The following is a 26,718-nucleotide window of genomic DNA, read 5'->3' on the forward strand; positions in this document are numbered from 1 at the left end:
TTGGCAAGACCTATCTCCTCATGGTTTTGTCCCTGGTTTCATGGTCTTAGCAATGGGCATATTTGATAAATATGAGCCACAGATTCTGAGGAAAGCATTTTGACACTCGGCATTTCAGCGCTAGGTGTTTGGGAAGTCCTTAAAATCCATCCTCATCCTTCATCAACATGTAAAATGGAAGTGTATCAGAGCCATCAGGAAAGTGATTTTGGCATCTGATGGGGGCCTACTTTAAATCAGTCAGTGGCTTCAGGCTGCATCCCAGTGGAAACATGTCCCAGTGTTTAATCCCATCCTTTCCACTGGCAGTAGGATCTTCACCTCTGGTTTCAGAAAAGAGCAAGCAAAAGGCCTGGAAGCCAGTCCACTTCTGTCTCAGAGGAGGTTGTCCATCCAAGTGGTGGTAAAAGCAGATCTTTGTATGGAAGTTAATTTTTGGCTAGCACAGCCTTTCTGTGAAAGCAAAAATAGCTTTTTCTAGGGCATTCAGATGTTTTTTTTTCTTTCTGATGAACATAGGTTCTTTGTCCAGCAACTTTGAGGGAGGTCCCCAGTAAGATTCTTCTTTCTTTCTTTTTTTTTTGCCCCCCATTTGCAAGAAATCTGTGTGGTCTCTGAGTGGCTTTAGAGTAAAAGCAAAACTATGCCCTGTGCCATCTCCTTCTTGAAGCTTCCTGTTGACTTTGTCCCAGGAGGTAGCGACCAGGGAAGCAGATCATTTAGCTGTGGTCCAGAGACACTTTGGACTGGCTAATAAATCAGGCTGTAAAAAGTGAAAAACACGTGAAAGCTAAGGCATGCTATATGAAAGTCTGTGGCCACTGAATCCATCCAAGGATGGTTTTGCTGCTTTGAAAAGCTGCACTGTATCAAAGTCATACGGAAAACCCTCATGGTGTGCTGGCAGCCAGCACTTTCAATACCTGGAAAAATATCAAGACAGACAACTTTGATCAAAAGACAAATTAGTTTTTAAAGCTGGTGTTAATTGGCAGCCTAGGTGTTTCATTATAAAGCAGGAATTTTTTAAGACTTTGGTTACTATGAAAAGTCTTTGGTTACTATGAAAATACCAACTAGAAGAAATTTCCAGCATCATGGGGGTGCTGTTTTCTCCCCTCCCCCCAGAAATCATTTTTCTTTTGTGCAGTGATACCTTACTTAAAAACACACCTGCCACCTAGTAATTGTACAGATGTCAGCCCAGACTTGGCCTTGTTTATGAAGCGGATGGAGACTGTTAAATCTGGAGAGAAATGATAATGTTCAAATCCCACGTCTTGCTGTCTTTTTCTGTGTGGGGGGAGTCGGGAGAAGGAGAGCCGATTAGCAACTTAGACCGTGGTCGAATTCCTCCTTGGGTTGGGCTCATCGGCAGAGCTGTTTCTGTGGCTTTGAAAGCCAGGGTACAAAGTGAACCAGAGGAAATGCAGAAGTTCTTAACATACGTTGGAGCAAACGATGTAAAATGTGGTTCAAGGGAGCATTTGCCCATCCTTTTGGAGAAGGAGAACCAGGGGAACAGGGGTTAACCTAGGTGGATCTTTGTGATGGATACATCTTTGTCCCTTTCCCCATTCTAACGTTTTAGCCAATTGTGGAGAAATTTGGTCTGCCCAGCTGATCCTCATCCTTTCAAAAATGGAATCCCCTGGCACACAGACCAAAATCCTGGCTGTAGAATCAGCTCAGCGTTTGGCAGCCCCCCACCCCACAGGGATGTTTGGGGGCAGAGCCGGGTGTGGCCAGGGCATTTGTATTGAGGACCCTTCTCCGGGACGCACATTTCATTCAGTCAAAGCAGGTTTTCCCCTGCCAATCTCAAAAAGGGGGCACAGGAAGAAAATAAAGAGGCCTTCTCCTGTCGGGTGTCTCGGCGAAGGGTAGGATGTTGTCGTACCTTTGGAGGCTACCGTGCCCGCTCACCGGGGAACATGAATTCGGAGACGTCTGCCAGCTCACTGGAGACTTCTGTCATTCTGCTTCTCCTCTCCGTAGGCGATGGTCGAGACGGTGAATAACCTTCTCCAGCCGCAGGCAATGAGCGCGTGGAGGGACCTGAGTGCGAGCGATCAGCTGCGGGCTGCCACCATGTTACTAGACACAGTCGAGGAGAGCGCTTTTGTGCTGGCCGACAACCTCCTGAAGACAGACGTTGTCAGAGAGAACACGGAGAACATCCGTAAGTGATGCCACACAGCAGAAAGGGCTCTTCTGTCTCTACCAGAATATGGGGATGAAAGAGAGATAGAAAGGGAGAGACAGGAATAGAGAGGGAAAGAGACAGAGATCAAGGAAGATAGGGAGAGGCAGGGAGGGAGGGAGGCAGAGACAGAGAGAGACTACAAATGGGAGAGAGACAAAGAACAAGAGAGAGAGAGGGGCAGAAAAAAACAGAAAGAGGGAGAGTGCATATGTGTGTGAGAGCACACGAGAGGGAGAGATGGAAAGATCATTTATTTATATTAATGTCTGTCTGTCTCTCCCTGGAGACTCTAAGCTTGTTGTGGTCAGGGAATGTGTTATATTGTTGCGTTATGCTCTCCCGAGTGCTTAGTACAGTGCCCTGCACAAGGTAAGCACTCAATAAATATGGTTGATTGGTTAGAGAGAGTGAGAAAGACAAAGGAAGAGGGGGAGAGAGATGGAAAACAAGAAAAATAGAGGGGGAGAGGGAGAGAAGTGGGTGGCATGCATTTTATTGGGATAACTTCCATTTACTGTGGCTGAAGATAATTAATTTATTGGTGAGTGCGTTTCCCTGTTTAGAATGAAGCCAAATTCACCAAGGCCCACTGGCATTGAGTACTTTGACGCCAGCTCCGGACCCAAGCCATTGGTCGGGTCTTATCCAGACAAATGAAGAACAATCAATAAATCATATTTATTGAGCACTTACTGTATGCAGAGCACCGTACTAAGCACTTGGGAGAGTACAGTGTCACGGAGTTGGAAAACACATCCTCTGCCCACAGTGAGCTTACAGAACAGAGGACCATTGTTAGATGTGCTCTTTTTTAACGAATCAAGGGTCTGATGGGTCATGTCAAAGGACTGGCCTTTATATGGAAGATGACACAACGAGGAAAAGAAGTGTGTCTGATGAGTGCAATAATCTGCAATTAGCCTTGTAAATGAAGATGGGGAAAAAGCCCATGCTAAAGTTGTGCAGATGTTATGGACTTAAAGCTTAGAGGGCAGTTTAAATTGTACATAGATGGCTGTCAGGTCTGTGTAAAACAATATTAGATTCTACTCTAGCTGATTTTTGCCCCAGTTGGAAAATAAAGCAGACTGACACAAAATGATGCCTTCAAACTATGCAAATGGTGCAAACTCTTTTGATTTGTTCTATTTATAGTTCTGCAGAATAAAATGGCATCCAGTGGCACAGTGTTTCTCCTTGCTACTATTCATTTGGAGTTTTATTCACCATGTGCTGACATTCTCGTCCACAGAATGTTTTTGCCTGATAGAGTAGGGTTTTTGCTGATTTTTAATTAGGTTTTCGATTAATTTGGGGAAACCCAATTCAAATAAGGAAAGCACAGTACAGTTCTGAGCCTAACCTATTTGGAATGAATTTTGTAATTTTATTATAAATTCTTTGAGAGCAGGAATTGTCTTTTACCTGTGTTGTGCTTTCCCAAGCCCTGTGTACTTGGCACTCAATAGATGCTCTGTAAATGCTATCACCAGGTTTCAGGTATTATTTCAGGGAGCTTACATATTTCACTTTAATTTGTCACTTTGGTATGGTGGATAGAGCATGAGAAGGTCCTGGGTTCTAACCTCAGCTCCACCATTTGTCTGCTGTGTGACCTTGGGCAAGTCGATTTACATCTCTGGGCCTCAGTTACCTCATCAGTAAAATGAGGATTAAGAATGTGAGCTTCATGTCGGGCAGGCATTGTGTCCAACCCGATTTGCTTGTATCTACCCCAGCTCTTAGTACAGTGTCTGACACATGGTAAGCACTTAACAAGTATCACAATTACCGTTATTTTACTTGTCTTTCATTCACAGAATTGGAAGTTGCAAGGCTGAGCACAGAAGGGACCTTAGAAGACTTGAAATTTCCAAAAAACATGGTTCACGGAAGCACCATTCAACTCTCTGCAAATACCCTGAAACAAAATGGCCGGAATGGTAGGCTTGGTACACTTTGAAGGTTCTTTATCAGTCAATCCATCAACCGTATTTATTGAGCGCTTACTATGCGCAGAGCACTGTACAAAGCACTCTTAAAACTGGACTTTCCATGTGTTTGACTCAAATTACTATTCACCATCCGGGGGATTGGGAAGGATGCGTCAGTCTGAATGAAGAAGCAGCATGGCTCAGTGGAAAGAGCACAGGCTTGGGAGTTGGAGGTCACGGGTTCTAATCCTGGCTCCACCACTAATCAGCTGTGTGACTTTGGGCAAGTCACTTAATTTATCTGTGCCTCAGTTACCTCATCTGGAAAATGGGGATTAAGACCGTGAGCCCCATGTAGGACAATTTGATTACCTTGTATCTACCCAGGGCTTAGAACAGTGCTTGGAACAGAGTAAGCGCTTAACAAATACCAAAATTATTATTATTATTAATTATTATGTACTGCTGCCTTCACTTGTGTTTTCCCGGTTTCTACCTGAGTCATCCTGTTACTGTCCGAGTGACTATAGCCAGTGCAAGATTTAGTATAACATGGTGGACAACTTGTGACAACTTGCCTGAAAGCCTTCTTAAACCCAGAGGGAGGTAGCAATCTGATTTTATCATATCTACCACAGTGCTTAGCTTAGTTAGCATTTAAAATACCACCGTTGTCATTAAATGATAATGTTGTCTGACTTGGTGGTACATAATTTTACCAGATTTCCCACAGGAATGTCTGTGGGAAAGAAACAAAATGGACGTTACCTAGTTCCTCAGTCAAAATATTTCCGTATGATATGAAGAGTCCAATTGGTCCACTTAGTTTTGACCCATGAATAATACAATAATTGTGTTGTTTGTTAAGCGCTTACCATATGCCAAGCACTATACTAAGCACTGGGGTGGGTACAGGATAACCAGGTCAGATGCAGTCTCTGTCTCCCCTGGGGATCAGAATCTAAGTAGGTGATAGTAGGATTTAATCCCCATTTTATTCCTGTCTTTGTTCTCCCCCTACATAATTACCCAAACAAAGTCTTTTTGAGTTTATCAGGGAAGCTTCCATGGGTTTCCAATTTGTTTCCCAAAGTAATGGAGCATAAGAGGTGTTGTAGAGACTGATGTAGTTAGATCTTCAGTCCTCATTAGGGTAGTCTGGAGTCTGAATGATGTAGTTTTAAAAGAAATCAGGGTGAATTTAAGAAGAATTGGGCAGGAGGCCTCGATGTGAAAATGCACTCTTTCTCATTTCCATCTCTGAATAGTTTTTTTTTTTATGCAAATCTACTTTTGGGAAGAAACTCCGAGTATATCTTTGGAGAAGTGTGATTTCATTCTTTTAGCTCGGAGATGTAGAAGGCAGTAAGAAGAAATTGGGGGATTTAGGAAGAGGAAAGTGCCATTGGTGGATATGGATGGTGCCAATGGAAATTGCAGGTTGAATAAAATATGTGGAGACATAATGATTTTGGAAAAAAAAAACTTTTAAAATATTGTCAGAGCGGTCACTACCTTGGTTAAAATTTGCCTGCTCCATTTCTTCTCACTTCAGTGTATAACCTGATCAACTCCACTCTGATTTGGAATCCGTCTTGTATTGGTCAGTCGAGTCTTTCAGAGCTCAGAAGTATTTTAAAAATAAGGAAGTATGTCAAGTGAACCACTTGTCTCAGGAAGCATTATGAGTTTAACCATAAAAATGTCAGAGGATATGCTAGTGGTGTCAGTCTTTTGACCTGTGCCATGTTTACCTACAGTGGAGTAGTACAGCTAAGGTACCATGCCTCAAATTGCCTGTCTTAACCTGAGTTCTAAGGAGCATGAAAAACTTTAAAAACAACAACAGAAAATACAGTTGTTAATCAGTCCCCCTTGTCTCCCTCTCCATCCCCCCCCGTCTTACCTCCTTCCCTTCCCCACAGCACCTGTATATATGTGTATATGTTTGCACGTATTTATTACTCTATTTATTTTACTTGTACATATCTATTCTATTTATTTTATTTTGATTAATATGTTTGGTTTTGTTCTCTGTCTCCCCCTTCTAGACTGTGAGCCCACTGTTGGGTAGGGACTGTCTCTATATGTTGCCAACTTGTACTTCCGAAGCTTTTAGTACAGTGCTCTGCACACAGTAAGTGCTCAATAAATACGATTGATTGATTGATTGATTGATTTCTCTCTGTGTGCAGAGCACTAAGCGCTTGGGAGAGCATAATGTAACAGACACAGTCCCCTCCCGCAATGAGCTTACCTTCTAGAGTCAATAAAAAAAATTACAGACGTGTTTCTAAGTGCTGTAGGGCTTGGAGTGCAGGGATGAATAAAGGGAACAAGTTAAGGTGGCGCAGAAGGGAGTGGGAGAAAGGGAAAGGAGGGTTTAGCCGGGAAAGGCCTCTTGGAGAAGATGGGCCTTCAATAAGCCTTTGAAGTGGGGGAGAGTCATTGTCTGTCGGATATGAAGAGGGAGAGTGTTCCAGGTCATTGGCAGGATGTGGGCGAGAGGTCGGTGGCCAGATACAGTGAAAAGGCTGGCATTAGAGGAGTGACGTGTGCGGGCTGGATTGTCGTAGGAGAAGAGCAAGATGAGGAAGGAGGGGGCAAGGTGATTGAAAATGAAAATACCCAGTGAAGTGACAACTGCTGGTTAAACTGGGAGGTTAAAAGTCTGTTCTGTAATGACTGAGAATCTTCAGGAAGCTGAGCTGAGAAAGATTTCCAGTTATTGCATCGAGAAGAAACATTTGTTGAGTCACCTATCTGGGTTCACTGAAGACCAGACTGTGAAATGTCAGACTCTTTGCCCTAATGGGGCCTGACAAATGTCTGTTTATGAGTCCCATTAAAATAAGTGCTCTACTCATTTACTTTACTGTTCTATAATGACTGAATGGTCTGTACAGGTTGCCTTTCAACATTAGCTTTGATGGAAAAAAATAAACTATAATATAGAGTAAAATCACCAAAGAGGTGCTAAGGTGGCTTGGAACTAGGAAATAGGCCCAGTTATTAGATATTATTAAGCCTGTTGACCGGTGGGCATTTTTTTTTAATGCAGTTTGTTAAGCGCTTACTATGGGCCAGACACTGAACTAAGTCCTGGGATAGATACAAGATAATCATGTTGGACAGAGTCCATGTCCCACATGGATCTCATGGGCTTAATTCCCATTTTACAGATACTGTAACTGAGGCACAAAGAAGTGAAGTGACCTGCCCAGGGTCATACAGCAGACGAGTGGCGGAGCCGGGATTAGAATGCAGGTCCTTCTGACCTCCCAGGCCTGTGCTGTATCCACTGGGCCTAGCTCCTTCCAGGGACATATATTGGACATTTTAACTCAGTGCCCATCGTATTCAAGAATATATGTGACTGTGCCTGGTTGAATTTCTCTCCATTTTCTGTGTGGTCTAAATCGAAAGAGAGGAATCATAAAGTTTAACGTACAATCAGAGACCATGGTCAAGTTCTAGCGGTGAAAACATGCAGTTCTGGCATTATCTAGGTGCCCAGAAAACAATTTTCTTTCCATTCTTGCATCGTTGCTGGTGTCCCATAGTTGCATTTTAAAGAAATGGAGGGAGCCGTATTCTCCAGTGAAGATAGCAAGTGCCACTGATGATATTAGATGACACTTCTATGCAATATGGGTTGTGTTGTGCTAACTATAAGTGAGACCAAAGAAACATGTAAACAAGTTAGAGAATGATAAGATAATCAGAGTACATTCCTTGTGGGCAGGTAATGAGTGTTTAGCTTCTCTCTCAAATTAGGGATATGTACTCAGAAGGCACTTAAATGGCACTGATTGATTTTTTTTTTTAGTTTCATTTTAGAGGTGACACAGTTGAAGTTTTATAAAAGATCTGACTTACAGAAATTGATTTTGAAACAGCACTAGAAATGTCATTTAAATAAGTTAAGATTTTCAATGTTGGAATTAAATCAATGAAGTATTGTTAAATTCCAGATAAAATGGCAGCCTAATTGTATCCGTCAAACTGATCAACTGTAATCTCTGTTGAATCTTATCTTTAATTCATATCTGCATTCTTTTTTTAGGAGAAATCAGAGTGGCTTTTGTCCTGTATAACAACTTGGGTCCTTATCTATCCACGGAGAATGCCACTATGAAATTGGGGACCGAGGCCATGTCCACCAATCACTCCATCATCGTAAACACCCCCGTTATCACAGCGGCAATAAACAAAGAGTTCAGCAATAAGGTTTATCTGGCCGATCCAGTGGTGTTTACCGTGAAGCATATCAAGGTAATAATTGCTGGATGTCAAGAGAATCGTCCACATGGCTTCGTTATCAATCTCTTAATCCCCATTTTCCAATTTCCTTCGTAAATGAAAACATTTCAATTCGGTTTTACACCCCCAATTAAACAACCAGAGTTGTGTTTTATGTTAACTGATTCGTGAGCTTATTTTGACCGAGTAATGGGTTAGCTATATTTTTTAAATTCAAGAGCGAGACCTGTTTGAAGAGGAACCCAATCATCACATAACTTCAAGTTACCAATACACTGAAAAAGATCCAGAATGTTCTTTGAATCGTGGAGAGAAAACATGTTATTCATAGGAGTATTTTAGTAAAAGAGGCTAGTGAGCTCACTAGTCAAATAGAGTTGACTTAACGATTGCATGTGGAGAGCTTGATAGTTGAAACTTAAATTGATCCGATTTTTTGGTACCTATCCCAGCGCCTGTCACATAGTAAGTGCTTAATAAATACCATCATTCGTATGTTTTTGGGAAGTTTCTTTTCATTTGGAAAGCATTTATTCAGTAGTATTTATTGAGCGCTTGCTGTGTGCAGAGCACTGTATTAAGCGCTTGGAAGCTTCATGGCTCAGTGGAAAGTGCCCGGGCTTTGGAGTCAGAGGCCATGGGTTTTAATCCCGGCTCCGCCACTTGTCAGCTGTGTGACTTTGGGTGAGTCACTTCACTTCTCTGGGCCTCAGTTCCCTCATCTGTAAAATGGGGATGAAGACTGTGAGTCCCTCGTGGGACAACCTGATTACCTTGTATCCACCCCAGCGCTCAGAACAGTGCTTTGCACATAGTAAGCGCTTAACAAATACCAACATTATTATTATTATTATTACAATTCAGCAATAAGGAGAGACAAACCCTGCCCACACCAGGCATACATTAGTGTAAAACAGTGCCAGTGAAATCAAAAGTATTTGTCAAGCCGCAAGTTTGGAGAAAGAGCCCTCTCGGGCGATAAGGTCTTCAGATAGTTATTCGCTTTATTGATTTCTTTTCTGCAGCAGTCAGAGGAGTATTTCAACGCTAACTGTTCATTCTGGAGCTATTCCAAACGCACAATGACAGGCTATTGGTCAACCCAAGGTTGCCGACTCCTGACAACTAACAAGACGCACACCACCTGTTCCTGTAACCACCTGACCAACTTTGCCGTCTTGATGGCGCACGTGGAGGTGAAGGTAAGAAAACATTTTGAGCCAAAGACCGTTAGTCGATGGAGTAGTCCAATTCCCTAGCCTTCTGAGGGCTCCAGGTAGAGCGTCAGTTTAGGTAGCTGATTTTTCACAGCTCCTATTGAGAAGAAAGTCCTCAATTTGTATGACTGTCTAATGTTTGAAGACGATATTGTTGACGATGAGACTGCCTCCAGCAGCGTGAATGTCACGCTAGAAACCTCCATGGAAATACACTCGTGCCTCTTTTCTAGCCCATGATCATTCTGCGGCAGCGTGGCTCAGTGGAAAGAGCCCGGGCTTTGGAGTCAGAGGTCATGGGTTCAAGTCCCGGCTCCACCAATTGTGTGGCTTTGGACAAGTCACTTAACTTCTCTGTGCCTCAGTTACCTCATCTGTAAAAGGGTGATTAAGACTGTGAGCCCCCTGTGGGACCACCTGATCACCTTGTATCCCCCCAGTGCTTAGAACAGTGCTTTGCACATAGTCAGCGCTTAACAAATACCATCATTATTATTATTATGACAGAGAATTGCTCAGACTCCCAATTTAAGAGGGTGAAGGTCTGTCTGACGGTTACCTGCGCATGTACTTGAGTTGTTTCTGTAGTTGTGGTGATGGTTCGCGGTGAGCCATCCACACTCTCTTCCCCGGGAATATGCATCATGAGCCAGCCGATAGAGAGAACCTGTGCAGCCTGTCATCACAGAACAGAGGATGGCTAAGACCTCAACCACCACAATAATAATAATAATAATGGCATTTATTAAGCGCTTACTATATGCAAAGCACTGTTCTAAGCCCTGGAGCACTTTCTAAGTGCTTGGTACCTCACCATTGACTGTGATATCAGAGTGATATAGTAAGGGTTGGGGGAGCCTTTTCCGCTTTACTTCAAACACCTGGGAAAAAGCACAAAGGAACTGAAATAATCAACTACAAAGGCAAACAAAAAAATACAGCTGTGTTTGTTATGAAAATGGGGCAGGGATTTTAAAGAGGGGAACTGGGGACTGGGAAGGGACAGGTGATAGATGCTAATCGGCCAGAAAGACATTGTGTCAAGTATTTTAAAGCCGGATTGGGTACTCTCAGGTCTTTTCAGAAACTTGGATTGAGTGGATCTGTAGACTGTAAGTCAAAAAGTGATGGCCAGCTGTCGCGGTGTGGATACCTGTGGTATGCACTGCACCTGCTGCCTTTCGGGTATCTTAGATGTGGCTCTGCTCTCTTTTGATGATTAATTAGAATGAACATTTGAGCTGTACATTTTGTTTTCTGTTTATGCCTCCAGAGTTGCCAGAGAGCACTTTGCTTTATTGTGGTGTGGTTTCCCAAGCGCTTTGTACAGTGCTTTGCACCCACTGAATGCTCAATGAATACCATCACTACTAGTGCTACTTGAAATCAAAACCTGGAGCAAGGCGACCTTTGGGCAATTATCTAGTTTTTTCCCCAAGTCCTTCGTACAGTGCTTGGCACAAAGTATGTGCTTAACAAGTACCACAGTTACCATTATTATTTTTTATATCTAAGCAACTAAGGTGATAGACAAATACCCTAAATATCCACATCTAGGCAGAAGTTCCTTTGACTGTTTGTTAATAATAATAATAATGGTATTTGTTAAGTGCTTACTATGTGCCATGCACTGTTCTAAGCGCTGGGGGAGATACCAGGTAATCAGGTTGTCCCACCAGGGGCTCACAGTTTTAATCCCCATTTTACAGATGAGGTAACTGAGGCACAGAGAAGTTAAGTGATTCGGCCAAAGTCAAACAGCTGACAAATGGTGGAGCCATTTGTTCCAAGATAAGCAACAATTAAAATTTTAATTTAAGGTGACCATTCTGAGGGCCAGGGATCATGTCTAATGCCCATCCGTGTATTCTTTCTCAGTGTTTAGTACAATGCTCTGCGCATAGAAAGCACTTAATAAATGCTATTATTATTATGACTAGCAACAGTGCGGCCTAGCAGAAAGATCCATAACTTATAACCTTGAAAAGGGGATGGTCGCTGATGCCTTACTTTATGTAGGCAAAATGTCACCTCGCTGTGGACAGGGAAAGTGTCTACCAACTCTTTTGTATTGCACTCTCCTAAGCGCTTATTAATGTGCTCTGCACATAGTAAGCACTCAATAAATACCACTGATGATGATGAAACAAAATACTCCAGTTATCTGCGAGTATCTTCAGAAAGAGAGTCTTCGTGTATTTCTCTTCAAGTTACCAAGGAGTGGCTCTGTTTATACTCTCATCCTTTCCTCCAATTGACAAGTAATCAAGGCGTTTCACAGATAGTTTCATTTTACCCATCTCCATTTGATTTGTGACTGATTTGTATCTCTTATTTGGAATTAACCAATTAATTTACTTCCCTGGGGTATAAATTTCCACTTCAAATTGCATAACAGTGTTACTTTGGATTAACCTTACAATTTACAGGGGAAAAATCTATCTACTCAACTGAGCAATAGCACTTGTTTCAAATTAGGTGGTAATTGAATTAACCAATACCAAGTTAATGAGGTTTTCCTGAATTTCATTTGATGGGAAACACTAAAGTCCACTTCAGAGAAGTTCCGAATGACAGAATATGCTGCTCTTACACCACCTTGTCAATTGAAAGGGATAGGTAGCCGTTAAAGGAGAATATGTTACATTTCATTTGACCCTTAATCTAAGCTTACTTAAAAATACAGATGTATCCCCAGTTCTCAGAAATCAACAGACATAAAATGCCAATTGCTCATGCACCCCAGGATTCATAAGCAGTGTGGCCTAGTGGATAGAGCATGGACCTTGATGTCAGAGGGATCTGAGTTCTAACCCTGACTCCTCCACTTGTCTGCTGTGTGATCTTGGGCAAGTCATTTCACTTCTCTGTGCCTTAGTTACCTATTCTGTAAATTGGAGATTAAGACCATGAATCCCATGTGATGCTAGCTCTCTTCCACCCTTCAAGGCCCTATTGAGAGCTCACCTCCTCCAGGAGGCCTTCCCAGACTGAGCCCCCTCCTTCCTCTCCCCCTCCCTCCCCTCTCCATCCCCCCTGCCTTACCTCTTTCCCTTCCCCACAGAACCTGTATATATGTATATATGTTTATACATATTTATTACTCTATTTTACTTGTACATATTCTATTTATTTTATTTTGTTAATATGTTTTGTTTTGTTCTCTGTCTCCCCCTTCTAGACCGTGAGCCCACTGTTGGGTAGGGACCGTCTCTATATGTTGCCAACCTGTACTTCCCAAGCGCTTAGTACAGTGCTCTGCACACAGTAAGCGCTCAATAAATACGATTGAATGAATGTATTAACCCCAGTGCTTAGTACAGTGCCTTCCGCATAGTAAGCACTTAACAAATAGCATATTAAAAAAAAAAATTCCAGCTCCAACCTCTCAGCAGTCACTTCCCAGACTGCTGTGGCTGCTTCCAGATCCCAGATCCCTCAGGAACTCCAGGCTGGTGCATCTTCCTCACATCCCTTCCCCCCACCTCCACAATCAATCAATCAATCAATCGTATTTATTGAGCGCTTACTGTGTGCAGAGCACTGTGCTCCACAACTACAGCTGTCTGAGATAGCAAGACCTTCCTGGTCACCATGGCGATGAGGTGGCCACCCTAACTACAGGAGGGAGATTCCTCCACGTTCATGCAATAGCAAAGGTCTGAGCCCATGAGCAGTCCCAATGAGGCCAGCATGGCAACCGGAGAGGGGATGTCACCAGAGTGAAATAGGCCTGGATTATTATTGTTATTGTTATCATTATTAATAATTATAATTGTGATATTCGTTAAGGACTTACTATGTGTCAGGCACTGTACAAGGCACTGGGGTGGTTACAAGCAAATTGGGTTGGACACAGTCCCTGTCCCACGTGGGGCACTCAGTCTCAATCCCCATTTTACAAATGAGATAACTGAAGCACAGAAAAGTTAAGTGACTGGTCCAAGGTCACACAGCACACACTTGTGGAGCCAGGATTAGAATCCAAATCCTTCTGCTGATTCCCAGGCCTGGGCTCTGTCCACTAAGCGATGCTTCCGGGATCCCCGAGGTCTGGAAACAGACACAGCATACTGAACTGGCCCCGGGAGAGCAGTTGCCAGAGGTTGGAGACAGGGAAATGGAAAGTCAGAGCCTACCTACAGCGGACATAGCCTGGTCAGAGTGAGCCGGCTTCCTGAGAATCATGGAGGGGAAGGATGGGTGGTTAGGTTTGATTTCCAGCAGAACGTATACTTTTTTTAATGATATTTATTGAGCACTTACCGTGTACCAGGTGCTTTTCTAAGCACTGAGGTAGATACAAGCTAATCAGGTTGGACAAAGTCCCTGTCCCACATGGGGTTCACAGTCTTAATCCACATTTTACAAATGAGGGAACTGAGGCACAGAGAAGTGAAGTGACTTGCCCAAGGTTACACAGCAGATAAATTGTAGAGCCGGGATTAGAACCTAGGTCCTTCTGATTCTCAGGCCTATGATCTGTCAACAGGGCCATGCCGCCTCTCCACATGCAGGTATACTTACTTTTGGGACTCAAGTGTTATGCTAGAACTGGTTCTAGAGCAGAACCTATCTAATTCATGGAAGTGTATGAGAAAATATACCCCACGATGCAGCCATATTTTTAGGTAAGATTTCCGAGGCAAAACCTGGACATTTGTATCCACCCAAAACTATCAGTAGAAAAATAATAGGTTAAATTTTGAACTAGAAAACTTTGATTTTGGGGATAGAAAAAAATAGAGTATGATGATAAATAATAGATTTCGGATGTCTGGCAGGTCAGGAATATGTTTACCAACACTGTTATACTGTACTCTCCCAAGCGCTTAGTACAGCGCTCAATAAATATGATTGATTGCTTGAGAGCTCTACCCATGATTTCTCAAAAATTCCTAGCTGAAAGAGAATTGCTCAGCTGCATTGGAGTCAACAACCAGGTTTTACTCACCAGTGTTCCTCGTAGAGGTTGGGGATGTTCGTTCCTCAGAACTGAAAAGTAAAATGTTGCATAGTACACTTGAATGGGATTACATCAAAGCAAAGGAATTTGGCTGAACATTTGAACCCTGTGCAAATGTCCAAATAATGATGCCCTTTAATTATAATCTTTCTCTCTCTGGGCACAAATTATACTTGTTTTTTTCTAGAGAACTCGGCTGTCGACTGTTAGAAAATGTCTTCTGTGGCAGTTTCGTGAGTTATGGGTTGTGTTTTAATTATTAGCTTAGTGAGAAAAAACTCTGGTTCATTCCTTCTGTGATTGATAGCCATCTGGCTTTCTAATCAGTAATAGCTATATATTTCTCTCTTCAGGAAAAAATTACCAATTACTGACCAGACAAGGCATAATTTATCTGAGTCTTTGGGCAGGGAGTTGTTGGGATCAATTCTTAGTTGAACGAGGCCCTGCTCATTTGAGAAGAAAGATTTCTTTTCAGAACCCTGAGTATATGAGAATTAGCCAGCACTATTCCCCTCTTTCTTTTGAGTATTTCAAAAGATAGATGTCTTAGTTTCATGTACCTGAGAAGCCCAAAATGTCTCATGCCTATTTTCCAGGTATTTGACCTTTTCCTTCATCTGTTATCCCACTTCCCAAACCACTCAGACACTCTCCGTAGAGGGTGATCCACCCGAAGTACTTATTGAGCACTGTACTAAGCTAAGCACTTGTGAGGGTACAATATTATTAGTAGACATGATCCATGGATCCTGAAAGACTACAACCTAGGGAATGACCAATTCTGCAGTTGAACACTTCAGAAGCTAGTTTAGCTACTGCTTCTTGTGCCTCAGATACGTAGACTTTCATTCATACATTCATTCATTCAGTTCAGTCGTATTTATTGAGCGCATACTGTGTGCAGAGCACTGTACTAAGCAGCAGATTTTGGACACGGGAAACGGTGCCCTTTTATGCTATTTCCAGAGTGTCCTTCTAGTCAGGGCAGTCCCACTTTTCTGCAAGCACAAATGTGTTATTGCTGATCTGGAAGTGGACTTCCAATCAATCAGTCAATCAATCAGTATATCTGTCATTTATTCATTTATATTAATGTCTGTCCCCGCTTCTAGACAGTATCCTCATTGTGGGCAGGGAATATTCAATTATATTGTTATATTGTACTCTCCCAAGAGTACAGTGCTCTGTATACATTGAGCCCTCAATAAATACAGTTGACTGACTGGCTGACAGTCAATGACATTTATTGAGCACTTACCATGTACAGAGCACTGTATTAAGCATTAGGGAGAGAACATTACAGTAGAGTTGGATTAGACATGTTTCCCTCCCCCAACAAGCTTACAGTCCAGAGGGGCTGTAAGTAAAGCTTGATTCCTTCATACAGGAGGGACTGGAAAAATACTGAAAGATAACTATCATGGCATTATGGGGCCAAAAGGAATAAAATAAAACCATGGCAACTATTGGCATCCTTTTCATCAACTATCCATTTCATGTCAGGTATAACAGGGACAAACTTCCCTATTGGTTATCAAACCTGAATTCTATAAAAATTGTCCATTTATCTATACTTTCAGATGATCGAAAATAATAATTTAGTTTTAAAGGATTAAATAATAATGATAATAATCATAATAATTTTCATCCTTGTGAAGCACTTGCTACGTGCCAAGCACTATGCCAAGTGTTGGGGTAGGTAGAAGATAATGATGTTGGACACAGTCCCTGCCCCAAATGGGGCTCAAAGGGAAGACGGGTATTATCGAATCTCCATTTTGCAGATGAGGAAACTGAGGCGCAGAGAAGTTCAGTGACGTGCCCAAGGTCCCACAGCAGAACAGGGATTAGAGTCCAGGTCCTTTAACTCCCAGGTCTGTGCTCTTTCCCACTAAGCCAAAATTAAATGAAAATATTTCATAGTCCCACTGAACATGTATTTTAAAGATTCCCTCACTGGTCACTTTATCAACTAGTATTTTTGTGGGCTAACACCAGTTTTGCTCAAGGCAATATGGTTGTCATTGTATTTTATTGTATTGTCACCAAATCCTGTCAGCTCTACTCTCACATGTGTTTTAGTACATTTTGTACTTGGTTTAAATTTACAATTCAACTTCAGAGTAAAAGTAAGGTCAACAAGCACTCTAATTTCAGCCATCACTCCATCTTACTCCTGACTTTAGCAATTTTTCATGGAATTAGAAAGAAAAGTGAAACAGAATTGATTTGTTTGTCTCCTGCTTCCACAACATGTTCTGCGGGCTTCACAATATGTGTGCAATCCAACTTGATTTGTAAAGGTACATGACAGAGGTCAAAGCCAATATCACTTAATAGAAGGAATATATTCTACACAATCACCTATTCCAGACCATTCTTAAGTGCTTCTCCTAAAAGAAAAATAGAATTGATTACTTGAAAAATACTTTCCTTCAAACTTAAAAGAAAAATAATATCTATCAAATATCACACTAAGAGGACCAAAGTTGAGATGCCACTTCACAGTGATTGTTTAGATCAGATAGTCCAGCATCCTTTTAACTGGGATTATTGTAGAATCCTCTTCTGAATGTTTTCTGTAGTTTTGCCTTCCATTAGGTTCACCCTACCCTTGGAAAGACTATTTTGATTATTATGTGATGCTCTTTTTCTCCGTCCATTTTTTCAGAGCATCTTCTATCTTAGAACTGGAAACAGTGTGAAAAAGAGGAGGGAGAGATTGGGTAAAGTAGTTTAGAGCTTCACGGAAGAACCAGTCCATCAGTAAATAATAATTATGGTATTTGTTAACAGGTTACTACATGCCAGGCACTACACTAATCGCTGCGGTGGATATAAGCAAATCATGTTGGACAGAGTCCCTATCCCATGTGGGGCTCATAGTCTCAATCCCCATTTTATAGATGAGGGTACTGAGGTACAGAGAAGTGAAGTGACTTGTCCAAGGTCACATAGCAGGGTATTGCTTTTCAACATTGTAAGTCTGTAAGACTTACATTGCTAGGTTGTAAGCTTGTGGGCAGGGGAGGTATCTGCCAGCTCCAAAGTGCTTAATACAGTGCTTTGCACATAGTGAGTGCTCAATAAATACCTTTGATTGACTGATTGATTGATACTATAATAATAATAATAATGAATTAAGCGTTTACTATGTGCCAAGCACTGTTCTACATGGAAAGAGCATGGCTTATGCTTAGATACCTACATCTCACCAAGCTTTCCAAATGCAACCATAAATTCAGTCCAGGATCCTGTTTCCTCATTGTTCCCCCCTCATTCCATTTTTCCCCCCCGATTACACCCTGGACCTCTGTATTACCAGGAGTAACATACCCAGGTACATTTAGCTGGAATGTCTCTTAGAGAGACAGGCCAAACAGTCTTCTGCTCTGTCTACTTAACTTGAGATTTGCTCTTTCTGGGAGCCTGGGATGCAGTACTTGTAGCAATTATATGATTCAATCAATCAGCAGTATTTATTGAGCATCTAAAGGGTGCAGAACACTGTTCAAAGCACTTGGCAGACTACATTAAAGTTAGCAGTCATGATCCACAAGGACAACCTTGAGCAGCTTACAGTCTAGCAGGGGGATATAGAACCTGAAAAAAGATGACAGAAATGTAGGAGGAAAGTTGATATTTAGGTTAGTGAGTGCTCAACTATTAGGGTTTGTATCAATGTGTTTCAGGTGATCATGAACCCAAAAATGTCTGGTTGGTACAAAGTGCTAGAGGCAGTGGTTTCACTAGTTTGGAAGGGTGTTGTGTAAATCGATAAGCAATGTTGTCACCCCATCTAGATGTTGTGGGCTTTTCTCATGTTTCGACAGTCCGTGTAAGAAGTCTGACATACCCCTCCATTTCCAAGATGAACATTTGTTTGCCCTCCTTTAGATATTTTCTGTGTCATTTAAACACTGGTGAAGTTCCTTGATTCCCATTCAACTTCTGGCATATCAAAAGAGGGATGGTTTGCCAGTTGCAGTCAAAGGATTAATTCTGCAAGACTCTGGGAAGAAGCCATTACCCCAGGCCCCAGAATTCCAGAGAGACCTCTTACTTAAAAAAGTAGAATAAGTCTTGCTCCCTCATTCTTCCCTATTCTTAGCTCCATGCCTCGAGGTTTCCCTGCTTCAATGTTGTAACCCCTGAACTTTCAGGCAGACACGACAAGAAGCATGTCTAAAAACTGACAGGGCTTTTTCTTCTGCTCTACTTTCTGGTTCGCTTTAATGTTCTGTTTCATTTTCAGCTTTCCTTTTATTATTCAGCAAGTGGATAGGGCATACACCACATAATGGTACAAAACCCACTCTGCAGTATAATGAGAATCTCTTCTTCTCTTTCAGCTGACCCAACTCCTGCCCTGCCTCCACTCCCCCACCCAACCGATAGATCCCAAATGCTAAACAAAAATCTTTCCTGCAGTTTGGATCATATCACCTTCTTCTGCAGAAATTTCCCAGGTCTCCCTACCAAACTCTCCTCTGTTTCAAATTTACTGTCTGTGTCAAGGTTTCCACAAGTCAGCAATTAATCTTATCCACCCCCTTCATTTTCCAGGACTTCTCAACTCACTCCACTCACTCTAGCTTTCCCTTTCCCTTCTTTGTTCTTTCCTTATCTCCTATGCCTTATTCCTGATCACATTTCATTCCAGAGACACCCTTTCACCTAACCTACACTGATACTTCTCTCTTCTCCAAGTTGTCTGTACTTTGTAGTGCAGCCACAAAGGAGGAATTCTTTAATTCTATTTGTTCTGACTACTCTGACACCTGTCTCCATGTTTTATTTTGTTGTCTGTCTCCCCCTTCTAGACTGTGAGCCCGTTGTTGGGTAGGGACCATCTCTATATGTTGCCGACTTGTACTTCCCAAGCACTTAGTACAGTGCTCTGCACACAGTAAGTGCTCAATAAATATGATTGAATGAATGAATGAGGAAATAATAATTGTAGCATTTGTTAAGGGCCTTCTATTTGCCAAGCACTGTACTAAATATGGGGTGGTAATAATAATAATGATGGCATTTGTTAAGTGCCTTATTAAGTGCAAAGCACTGTTCTAAGCGCTTGGTAGATGTAAGGTGGTCAAATCAGACCCAACCACTGCCCCACATGGGGCTCACAGTCCAAATAGGAAAAAGAGCAGCAATTTGAACCCCAGTTTGTAGGTGAGGAAACTGAGGCCCAGAGAAGTTAAGTGATTTGCCCAAGGTCATACAGCCAGTAAGTGATGGAGTTGGGATTAAAATCGGAGCCTCTTTGGCTCTTGTGCTCTTCCCACTAGGCCAAATTGGCTAGAGAATGGATTTGAGTTCTTCCCTATTCCATTACCTGCTCTGTGATCAAGCACATCATTTATGGCTCTGTGTCTCAGCTCTCTCATCCATAAAATGGGAATAATAAAATCTGTTTCTACCTCACAAGGATGTTTTAAGCAATTAGAAAAGCAATCTAACTTCTAAAGTGGTCATTTTAGAAGCATGAAGATTCTGTAGAAATTCCAGTACTGAAGTATCTCAGTGTAGACCATTTTATAAGTCTAATATCATGTTCAAAAGTGTCAGGAAAGAAACAGATTTAGTTAAACCATGTTAATTTCAGAATTTGCACTACAAAAGGAAACAGCTTGGAACTAAATATGTTTGAACTCTCTGCTCTTTTATCTCCAAATTTTATAAAAAATATTTTGAGCAACTCTGCTTAGCTGTGGGAGAAAAGTGCAAAAAGGCTATAAACATTTGCATTCCTTTTTTAGGGGGATTAGAGGAGGCAGAGGGTGGAAGCAGGGAGCTCTGCCCCCACAGGGTATCCTCTGGTGGCAGGGATTTAAAAATGAGTTGGTAGCCATCATACTTCTTTCACTTAGTGAGAATGAATCAGGGTAATCAATCAGTCAATCAGTGGTATTTATTGAATGCCTTCTGTGTGCAAAGTACTGTACTAAGCACTTGGGAGAGTACAGTTTAGCAGCGATGGTGGATACATTCTGGCCCACAAAGAGCTTACAGTCTAGAAGAAGGGAAACTCACCACAGAGTAAAGGCGTGTTCTGATTCAAGATACCATCAAATTCCTCTGCATTTATTCATTCCTTCATTCAGTCGTATTTATTGAGTGCTTACTGTGTGCAAAGCACAGTACTAAGTGCTTGGAAAGTACAAATTTGGAACAGATAGAGATAGTCCCTACCAGACAATGGGCTCCCAGTCTAGCGTACTATTCTTATCACCCCAAGATGTAGTCATCCATAAGGTGAGAAGCAGCATGGCTCAGTGGAAAAAGTACATGCTTGGGAGTCAGAGGTCATGAGTTCTAATCCCGGCTCCACCACTTCTCAGCTGTGTGACTTTGGGCAAGTCACTTAACTTCTCTGGGCCTCAGTTACCTCATCTGTAAAATGGGGATTAAGACTGTGAGCCCCACATGGGACAACCTGATTCATTCATTCATTCGATCATATTTATTGAGCGCTTACTGTGTGTAGAGCACTGTACTAAGTGCTTGGGAAGTACAAGTCGGCAATATATAGAGACAGTCCCTACCCAACAACGGGCTCACAGTCTAGAAGAAGTCTGATCACCTTGTAGCCTCCCCAGCACTTAGAACAGTGCTTTGCACATAGTAAGCACTTAACAAATGCCATTATTATTATTATTATTATTATTATAAGGTGCCTTGAGCATGTATGTATGTATAGCCATCCTAAATATTTAGGTGGGTCAAGTCATCATATTCATCAATGGTATTTACTGAGTCCTTACTGTGTGCAGAGCACTGTTCTAAGTGCTTGGGAGAGTACAGTAGAACAGAGTTGATAGACATACTCCCTGCCCACAATGAGCTAACATTATACTAATTTATAATTAGCTGATTTATACTAATTAAATTGTGAATTATGTATTCTGAATTGTTTGAATACTTCATCCTGTCATAGTCACTCTATACCCATTTGACACTCAAATGCATTTTTTTTTTATGTCTTCCCCCATTTGACTTTAAACTCCTCATGAGCAATCATCAGTGTGATCGGTTTCTTTGTTCTTTCCCAACTACTTTATACGCTGCTTTGCAGTTGGACTCTCAGTCAATACCTTGGATTGATTATTAAAACAGATACTTTCTTTGAATTTCCAAGCCCCCAGCATTTTCAGTCATCTCTATTACAAAACCAAGAAATCCCAGAGACTTAACACTGCACTCCCTTTCCTCAACCTAAGACAGATTTACTCCAAGGAGTATTGATTCCGGATGATTGTGCGATCGGTTTGAGACCTCTGCAGTGTGGTTTTTCAGTTCACCTACTCAAATGAAGATAAATTCACTGAAACCCAGTCTATGCTTTTGCCCTCTGCCCGTTACCCTCTCGCGGTCCAAACCTGTTCAGTTGTCTTCTCCTGTAGTCATGTGTGTGTAGCTGTGCTTTGTGTTTGTGAGTATTCTGCCGAAAGTCAGCCAGATTTCCAAAGATTTGTATGGGTTGGAGGGTTAGGATGGTTCCTTTTGAGCGGGGACTGTTTCTCTTGCTTCTGTTGTAGTCTTCCAAGCACTTGGGAAGGTATGTTCAATAGATACCATTACAAGGGACAAGGTAAGCTGTAATGGTTCCCTCAGGAAAATCCACCTCCTTGGCATCCCTGACCCTTGCCGAGCTCAGAATTCCCAGGTCTCTGACCTATCTTCCATGGCCTCAGATGCTATTCTGCATGATGCCACTGAGTTGAGGATTAAAGGGGCTCTGTGATTTCATCATCATCATCAATCGTATTTATTGAGCGCTTACTGTGTGCAAAGCACTGTACTAAGCGCTTGGGAAGTACAAGTTGGTAACATATAGAGACAGTCCCTACCCATAGAGACAGTCCCTACCCAAGACCAATTTCCTGTGATTTCCTGCAAGACCAATGTGATTAAGTGACTGAGATATCAAATAATGCCACCAACCAATTTCTCTGAAGCCACCCAGCAGCCGGCTGAGCTAGTGGAGGTTTCTGTTCACTAGTGACATGGGGAAGAGGTACTTGGAAGGATAATAATAATAATGATAAAAATAACAGTGATAACAATAATAATGTAATATTTCTTAATAGGCCAAGCCTTAACCAGGCATTCACAAGAGGTCATTTAACAGCAATCTGGCATAGTCATCCAGTTGTTAGAGTGGAAACTCCTATCAGTCATAACCGATGCACTCTTGATCAGGGGAAGTTTAAGAAGCAATTTAAAAATCATGTTCATTATTGTGCTTTAATAAATCAGGATGAGCATATTAAATAATACATTATTGCAAGAAAACCGAAATAGATTCTCACTAATTACTGCCTGAGCAGTTCATGAATATTCCAGGGAGAATTTTCAAGTAGCATCTGAAGCCTTAGCACTTTTCAGCAATCAAAATCAGGACAACATTGGAAGGACACAAAAGTATTTTATTCCCTTTGAAAAAGTCAGTTTACCTGCAACGCATTTAAAACAGTGTTTGAATTTTGAAAATTTTATTTATGTTTGATTCTGATTATTGCCCCACCATTTTGCATTGCTCAAACCTCTCCCCGAAATGCTGTGATTCTTCAAGCAATGGATTCTGGCGTTTTTGTTGTAACTAGCCTTTCATATAGTAGCAAAAAATGTGTTACTAACAAATAGCATCTTTAAAACAAAGTCAACAAAATGCAGAACACAAGTCTAAGAAAAGTACTTTTCTACCCCTTCAGAGTTCAGCATGATTGTTTTGCACTGAGCTAAGTTTGTAAATATCATCTTGTATTTCTCTTAAGCTAACAAAACCTAAATGAAAGTGTCATCTTCAAATCTTGGGTCTCCCTAGGCTCTATCTGATGGCTTCCATTAGTGGCTTGATGGATTTTACTCCTCTCCCTTTTATAATAATAATAATAATAATTATGTGTGGAAAGAGACAGAGTCGTTCTTGATTATCAGCACCTTCAAGGATAAAGGGAAGAAACAGGCTGTGAACACTGTCCTGGGGTCTCAGAGCTGTCAAATACTAACCGATCCTTGCCTTAGTCTTTTTGAAGACTGTCATTAACTTTTGCTCCACAAACTACGCTGCAGCCACAGGCCACAGCAGGGCAGAGTCGATAGAGTCTTTGCTGAATTTCAGATACGGTGACTTACCCAAGATAACACAACAGGCAAGTCACAGAGCCAGAATTAGAACTCAGGACCTGTTGACTTTCAGGCCAATGTTCTATCTATGCTCTCTCTATACTGATTCTCTAAAACATTTTCAATTCAAAAATCTGGGAACGTAGTCAAAGTCCTTGAATCACTTCCAACCTGAGCTCATAAATGCTGATGGCTCCCGCTCCCAAATGAATCAATCAGTGGTATTTATTGAACACTTACTGTGTGCAGAACACTGAACTAAGCATTTGGCAGTTAATCTGAAGAAGATCAAGACCTCCATCAGTGACACAAAGATGAAGACTGTCTGTGAATTGTACTGACTAGAAAACCTCACTGTCCATTGATAAAGAAGAACATGTGTGCGTGTGTGTTTGTATTATGACATTTTCAAATTTATAACTCTACGTGATGTTTCCTGTAAACGGACTTGCAGGCACTGAATGAAGTAAATAACTATCAACAAACTGCTGTCCAGACAAGGAAACTGGATTATTTCTAGAACTTTGTAATATATGCACTCTGCTGCCATTTCCCCATTATGGCAGATGGCTTGGTTTTAGCATTTTACTGTTTGAATCTCCATTTTCCTTAGGACAATTTAAGTGGAGTAGCTGACTACTATCTGCGATGAGGCTCCTTCTAGAGAAGGCCATTTCCTCAGAGCCACAATTATTCCTGCAGGAGTGTTTACTTCTGTTGAATACAACCTAGAGCTATTTTGCAAAACAGTTCCACTGCCATGGTGTTTGCTCTACCAATTCAGAGTCTGATTTAAGGGTGCTTGCTCATCAATTTCCTTATCTGTTAAATGGAATTAAGATCCCTGCTCTTTCTCCTTAGATTGCAATGATTTGGCACATGGTCAGTGCATAATAAATACCATAATAATCATTTTTACCATAATTAGGAGAATGATCTTATTGTACCAATGACCTTGACCAGGGATTTGAGTTAGTACAGTGCAATACTTTTCTTCATAACTCCCCTCATGGCTGTTGTTATATTGTGCTACCAGTAAAAGCGAAGTAATATATTTCTGCCAAGGAAAAAAAAGAAAAATAGAGAAACTGAGAAGCAGCTTGGACTGGTGGAAAGAGCACAGGCCTGGGAGAACACCTGGGTTTTAATACCAATTTTGCCACTTGCCTGTTATATAGCCTTAGGCAATTCACTTAACTTCTCTGTGCTTTAGTTTCCTAATCTGTAAAATGGGGATTCGAAACCCATCCTTCCGCTGCCTTTGTCTTAGACTGTGAGTCCTGTGTGGTACGGAGAATGTATCCGAGCTGATCATCTTGTATCTACTTCAGTTCTAATATAGTACTTAAGACATATGAAGCACTAAACTAATACCATGAAAACAATGATGCTTATTATTAAACTATATTATTATTATTATTACTATTATTTTTATTGTTATTAAATTATTGTCACTGATAGAGATGGCCATGGGAACTGGCGATATTCTGGAGCATGGTAATCCGTGGATTAGCCATAAATAAATTAATGATCAATGATTTTTTTTTGGTTCTGTTTTCAGCACAGTGACGCCGTCCATGACCTCCTCCTGGACGTGATCACTTGGGTTGGGATCCTCCTGTCGCTCGTTTGCCTCCTGATCTGCATCTTCACATTCTGCTTTTTCCGTGGGCTCCAGAGTGATCGGAATACCATCCACAAGAACCTCTGCATCAGCCTATTTGTGGCCGAGCTGCTCTTCCTGATCGGGATCAACCGAACTGACCAGCCAGTAAGATGTTCGGAATTTAATAGAGGAGTCTTACGGATCGGGAAGTCTCAGAGCTCGGTGGGAAGGAGAGTCCTGTCTCAAGGATTTCTCAAAATTCTTCCTGATTACACAGGACCCTGGAATTCTCACGTATGGCATCATGAGAGCAAGTCCGTGGTTTTGATCGGAGTCCTTGCAGTAGAAACCCTTCTTACGCAGGCACAGCTCTGAAAGAATCAATCCTTTTGGTTAAAATAATAGATTCACCTTTGTGGTGAATAATTGGCCTCACAGATGGGTCATTGTTGAGAGAGGGAGAGATGGATGGAGGGAGAGCACGTGCACAGCGTGGCCTAGTAGAACAAGCACAGGCCTGGAAGTTGGAAGACCTGGGTTCTAATCCCAGCTCAGCCACTTGTCTTCTGTGCGATCATGGGCAAATCTATTAACTTCTCTTTGTCTCATTTATTTCATCCGTAAAATGGGGATTAAGACTGTGAGCACCACATGGGACAGGGACTGTGTCCAACCTGATTAGCCTGTATCCACCCCAGCTCTTAGAACAGTGCTGAGAACATAGTAAGTGCTTAACAACTACCATTTAAAAAGAGAGAGGGAGAGTGTGTCTGAGTATGCCGCAGATGTTGTAAAGAGGAGTTGAAAAGGGATTTTACAAGGAAAAGTATGGGGATCTTGTTGTTTCTAAGTTGATTTTTATTTCTTTTCTTTTTAAGTTAATATGCATTTAGGTTGGACAGTCTTTCAACATTTTCTTTGACCCGTTTGAGTAGAAAAACATTCAGGAAAACACTCCCACTCCTGAGAAATGATAGTACTAATATGAATTCTAAGATTTATGGTCATCCCATAAAATATTTAGACTCTTTGTTACCTTTAAAAAAACACCCGCCCTATATACACACACCCACACACACACCCCCACCCCAGCCACCCTCCCTCCCAATTTCTGGATTTTGTATACAGTATATGCCTAGAGCATTTTGAAAAAAAATGGATTTGTGTTTTTGTAATTTCACATTCATGGCTAACATGAATTCAATCAATTGGTGGCATCTATTCAGCACTCACTGTGTGCTAAGTACTTGGAAGGGTAGACAAAATTCCCTGCCCACAATGAGTTTACAGTCTAGAAGGAAATGAAGGCACTTTCAATTGGCCATCTTCTTAGTCTCACTGTGGGCAGGGAACATGTCTGTTTATTGTTATATCGTGCTCTCCCAAGT

General features: G+C 41.6%; 1 protein-coding gene across 17 annotated transcripts in view; it reads left to right on the forward strand.

The window, feature by feature from the left end:
* The window catches only part of ADGRL3 (adhesion G protein-coupled receptor L3), a 694,363-nt gene that overhangs the window by 587,453 nt on the left and 80,192 nt on the right, over positions 1–26,718 (forward strand). For all 17 annotated transcript variants that reach the window (XM_038759779.1, XM_038759784.1, XM_038759785.1 and 14 more), the window contains 5 exons: positions 1,999–2,182; positions 4,027–4,149; positions 8,207–8,415; positions 9,429–9,605; positions 25,286–25,495. In XM_038759779.1, coding sequence (XP_038615707.1) covers positions 1,999–2,182; positions 4,027–4,149; positions 8,207–8,415; positions 9,429–9,605; positions 25,286–25,495 — 903 coding nt within the window. The remainder of the gene's footprint in view (positions 1–1,998; positions 2,183–4,026; positions 4,150–8,206; positions 8,416–9,428; positions 9,606–25,285; positions 25,496–26,718) is intronic.

The sequence above is a fragment of the Tachyglossus aculeatus genome, chromosome 17, assembly GCF_015852505.1.
Source record: "Tachyglossus aculeatus isolate mTacAcu1 chromosome 17, mTacAcu1.pri, whole genome shotgun sequence".
Classification (NCBI taxonomy): domain Eukaryota; kingdom Metazoa; phylum Chordata; class Mammalia; order Monotremata; family Tachyglossidae; genus Tachyglossus; species Tachyglossus aculeatus.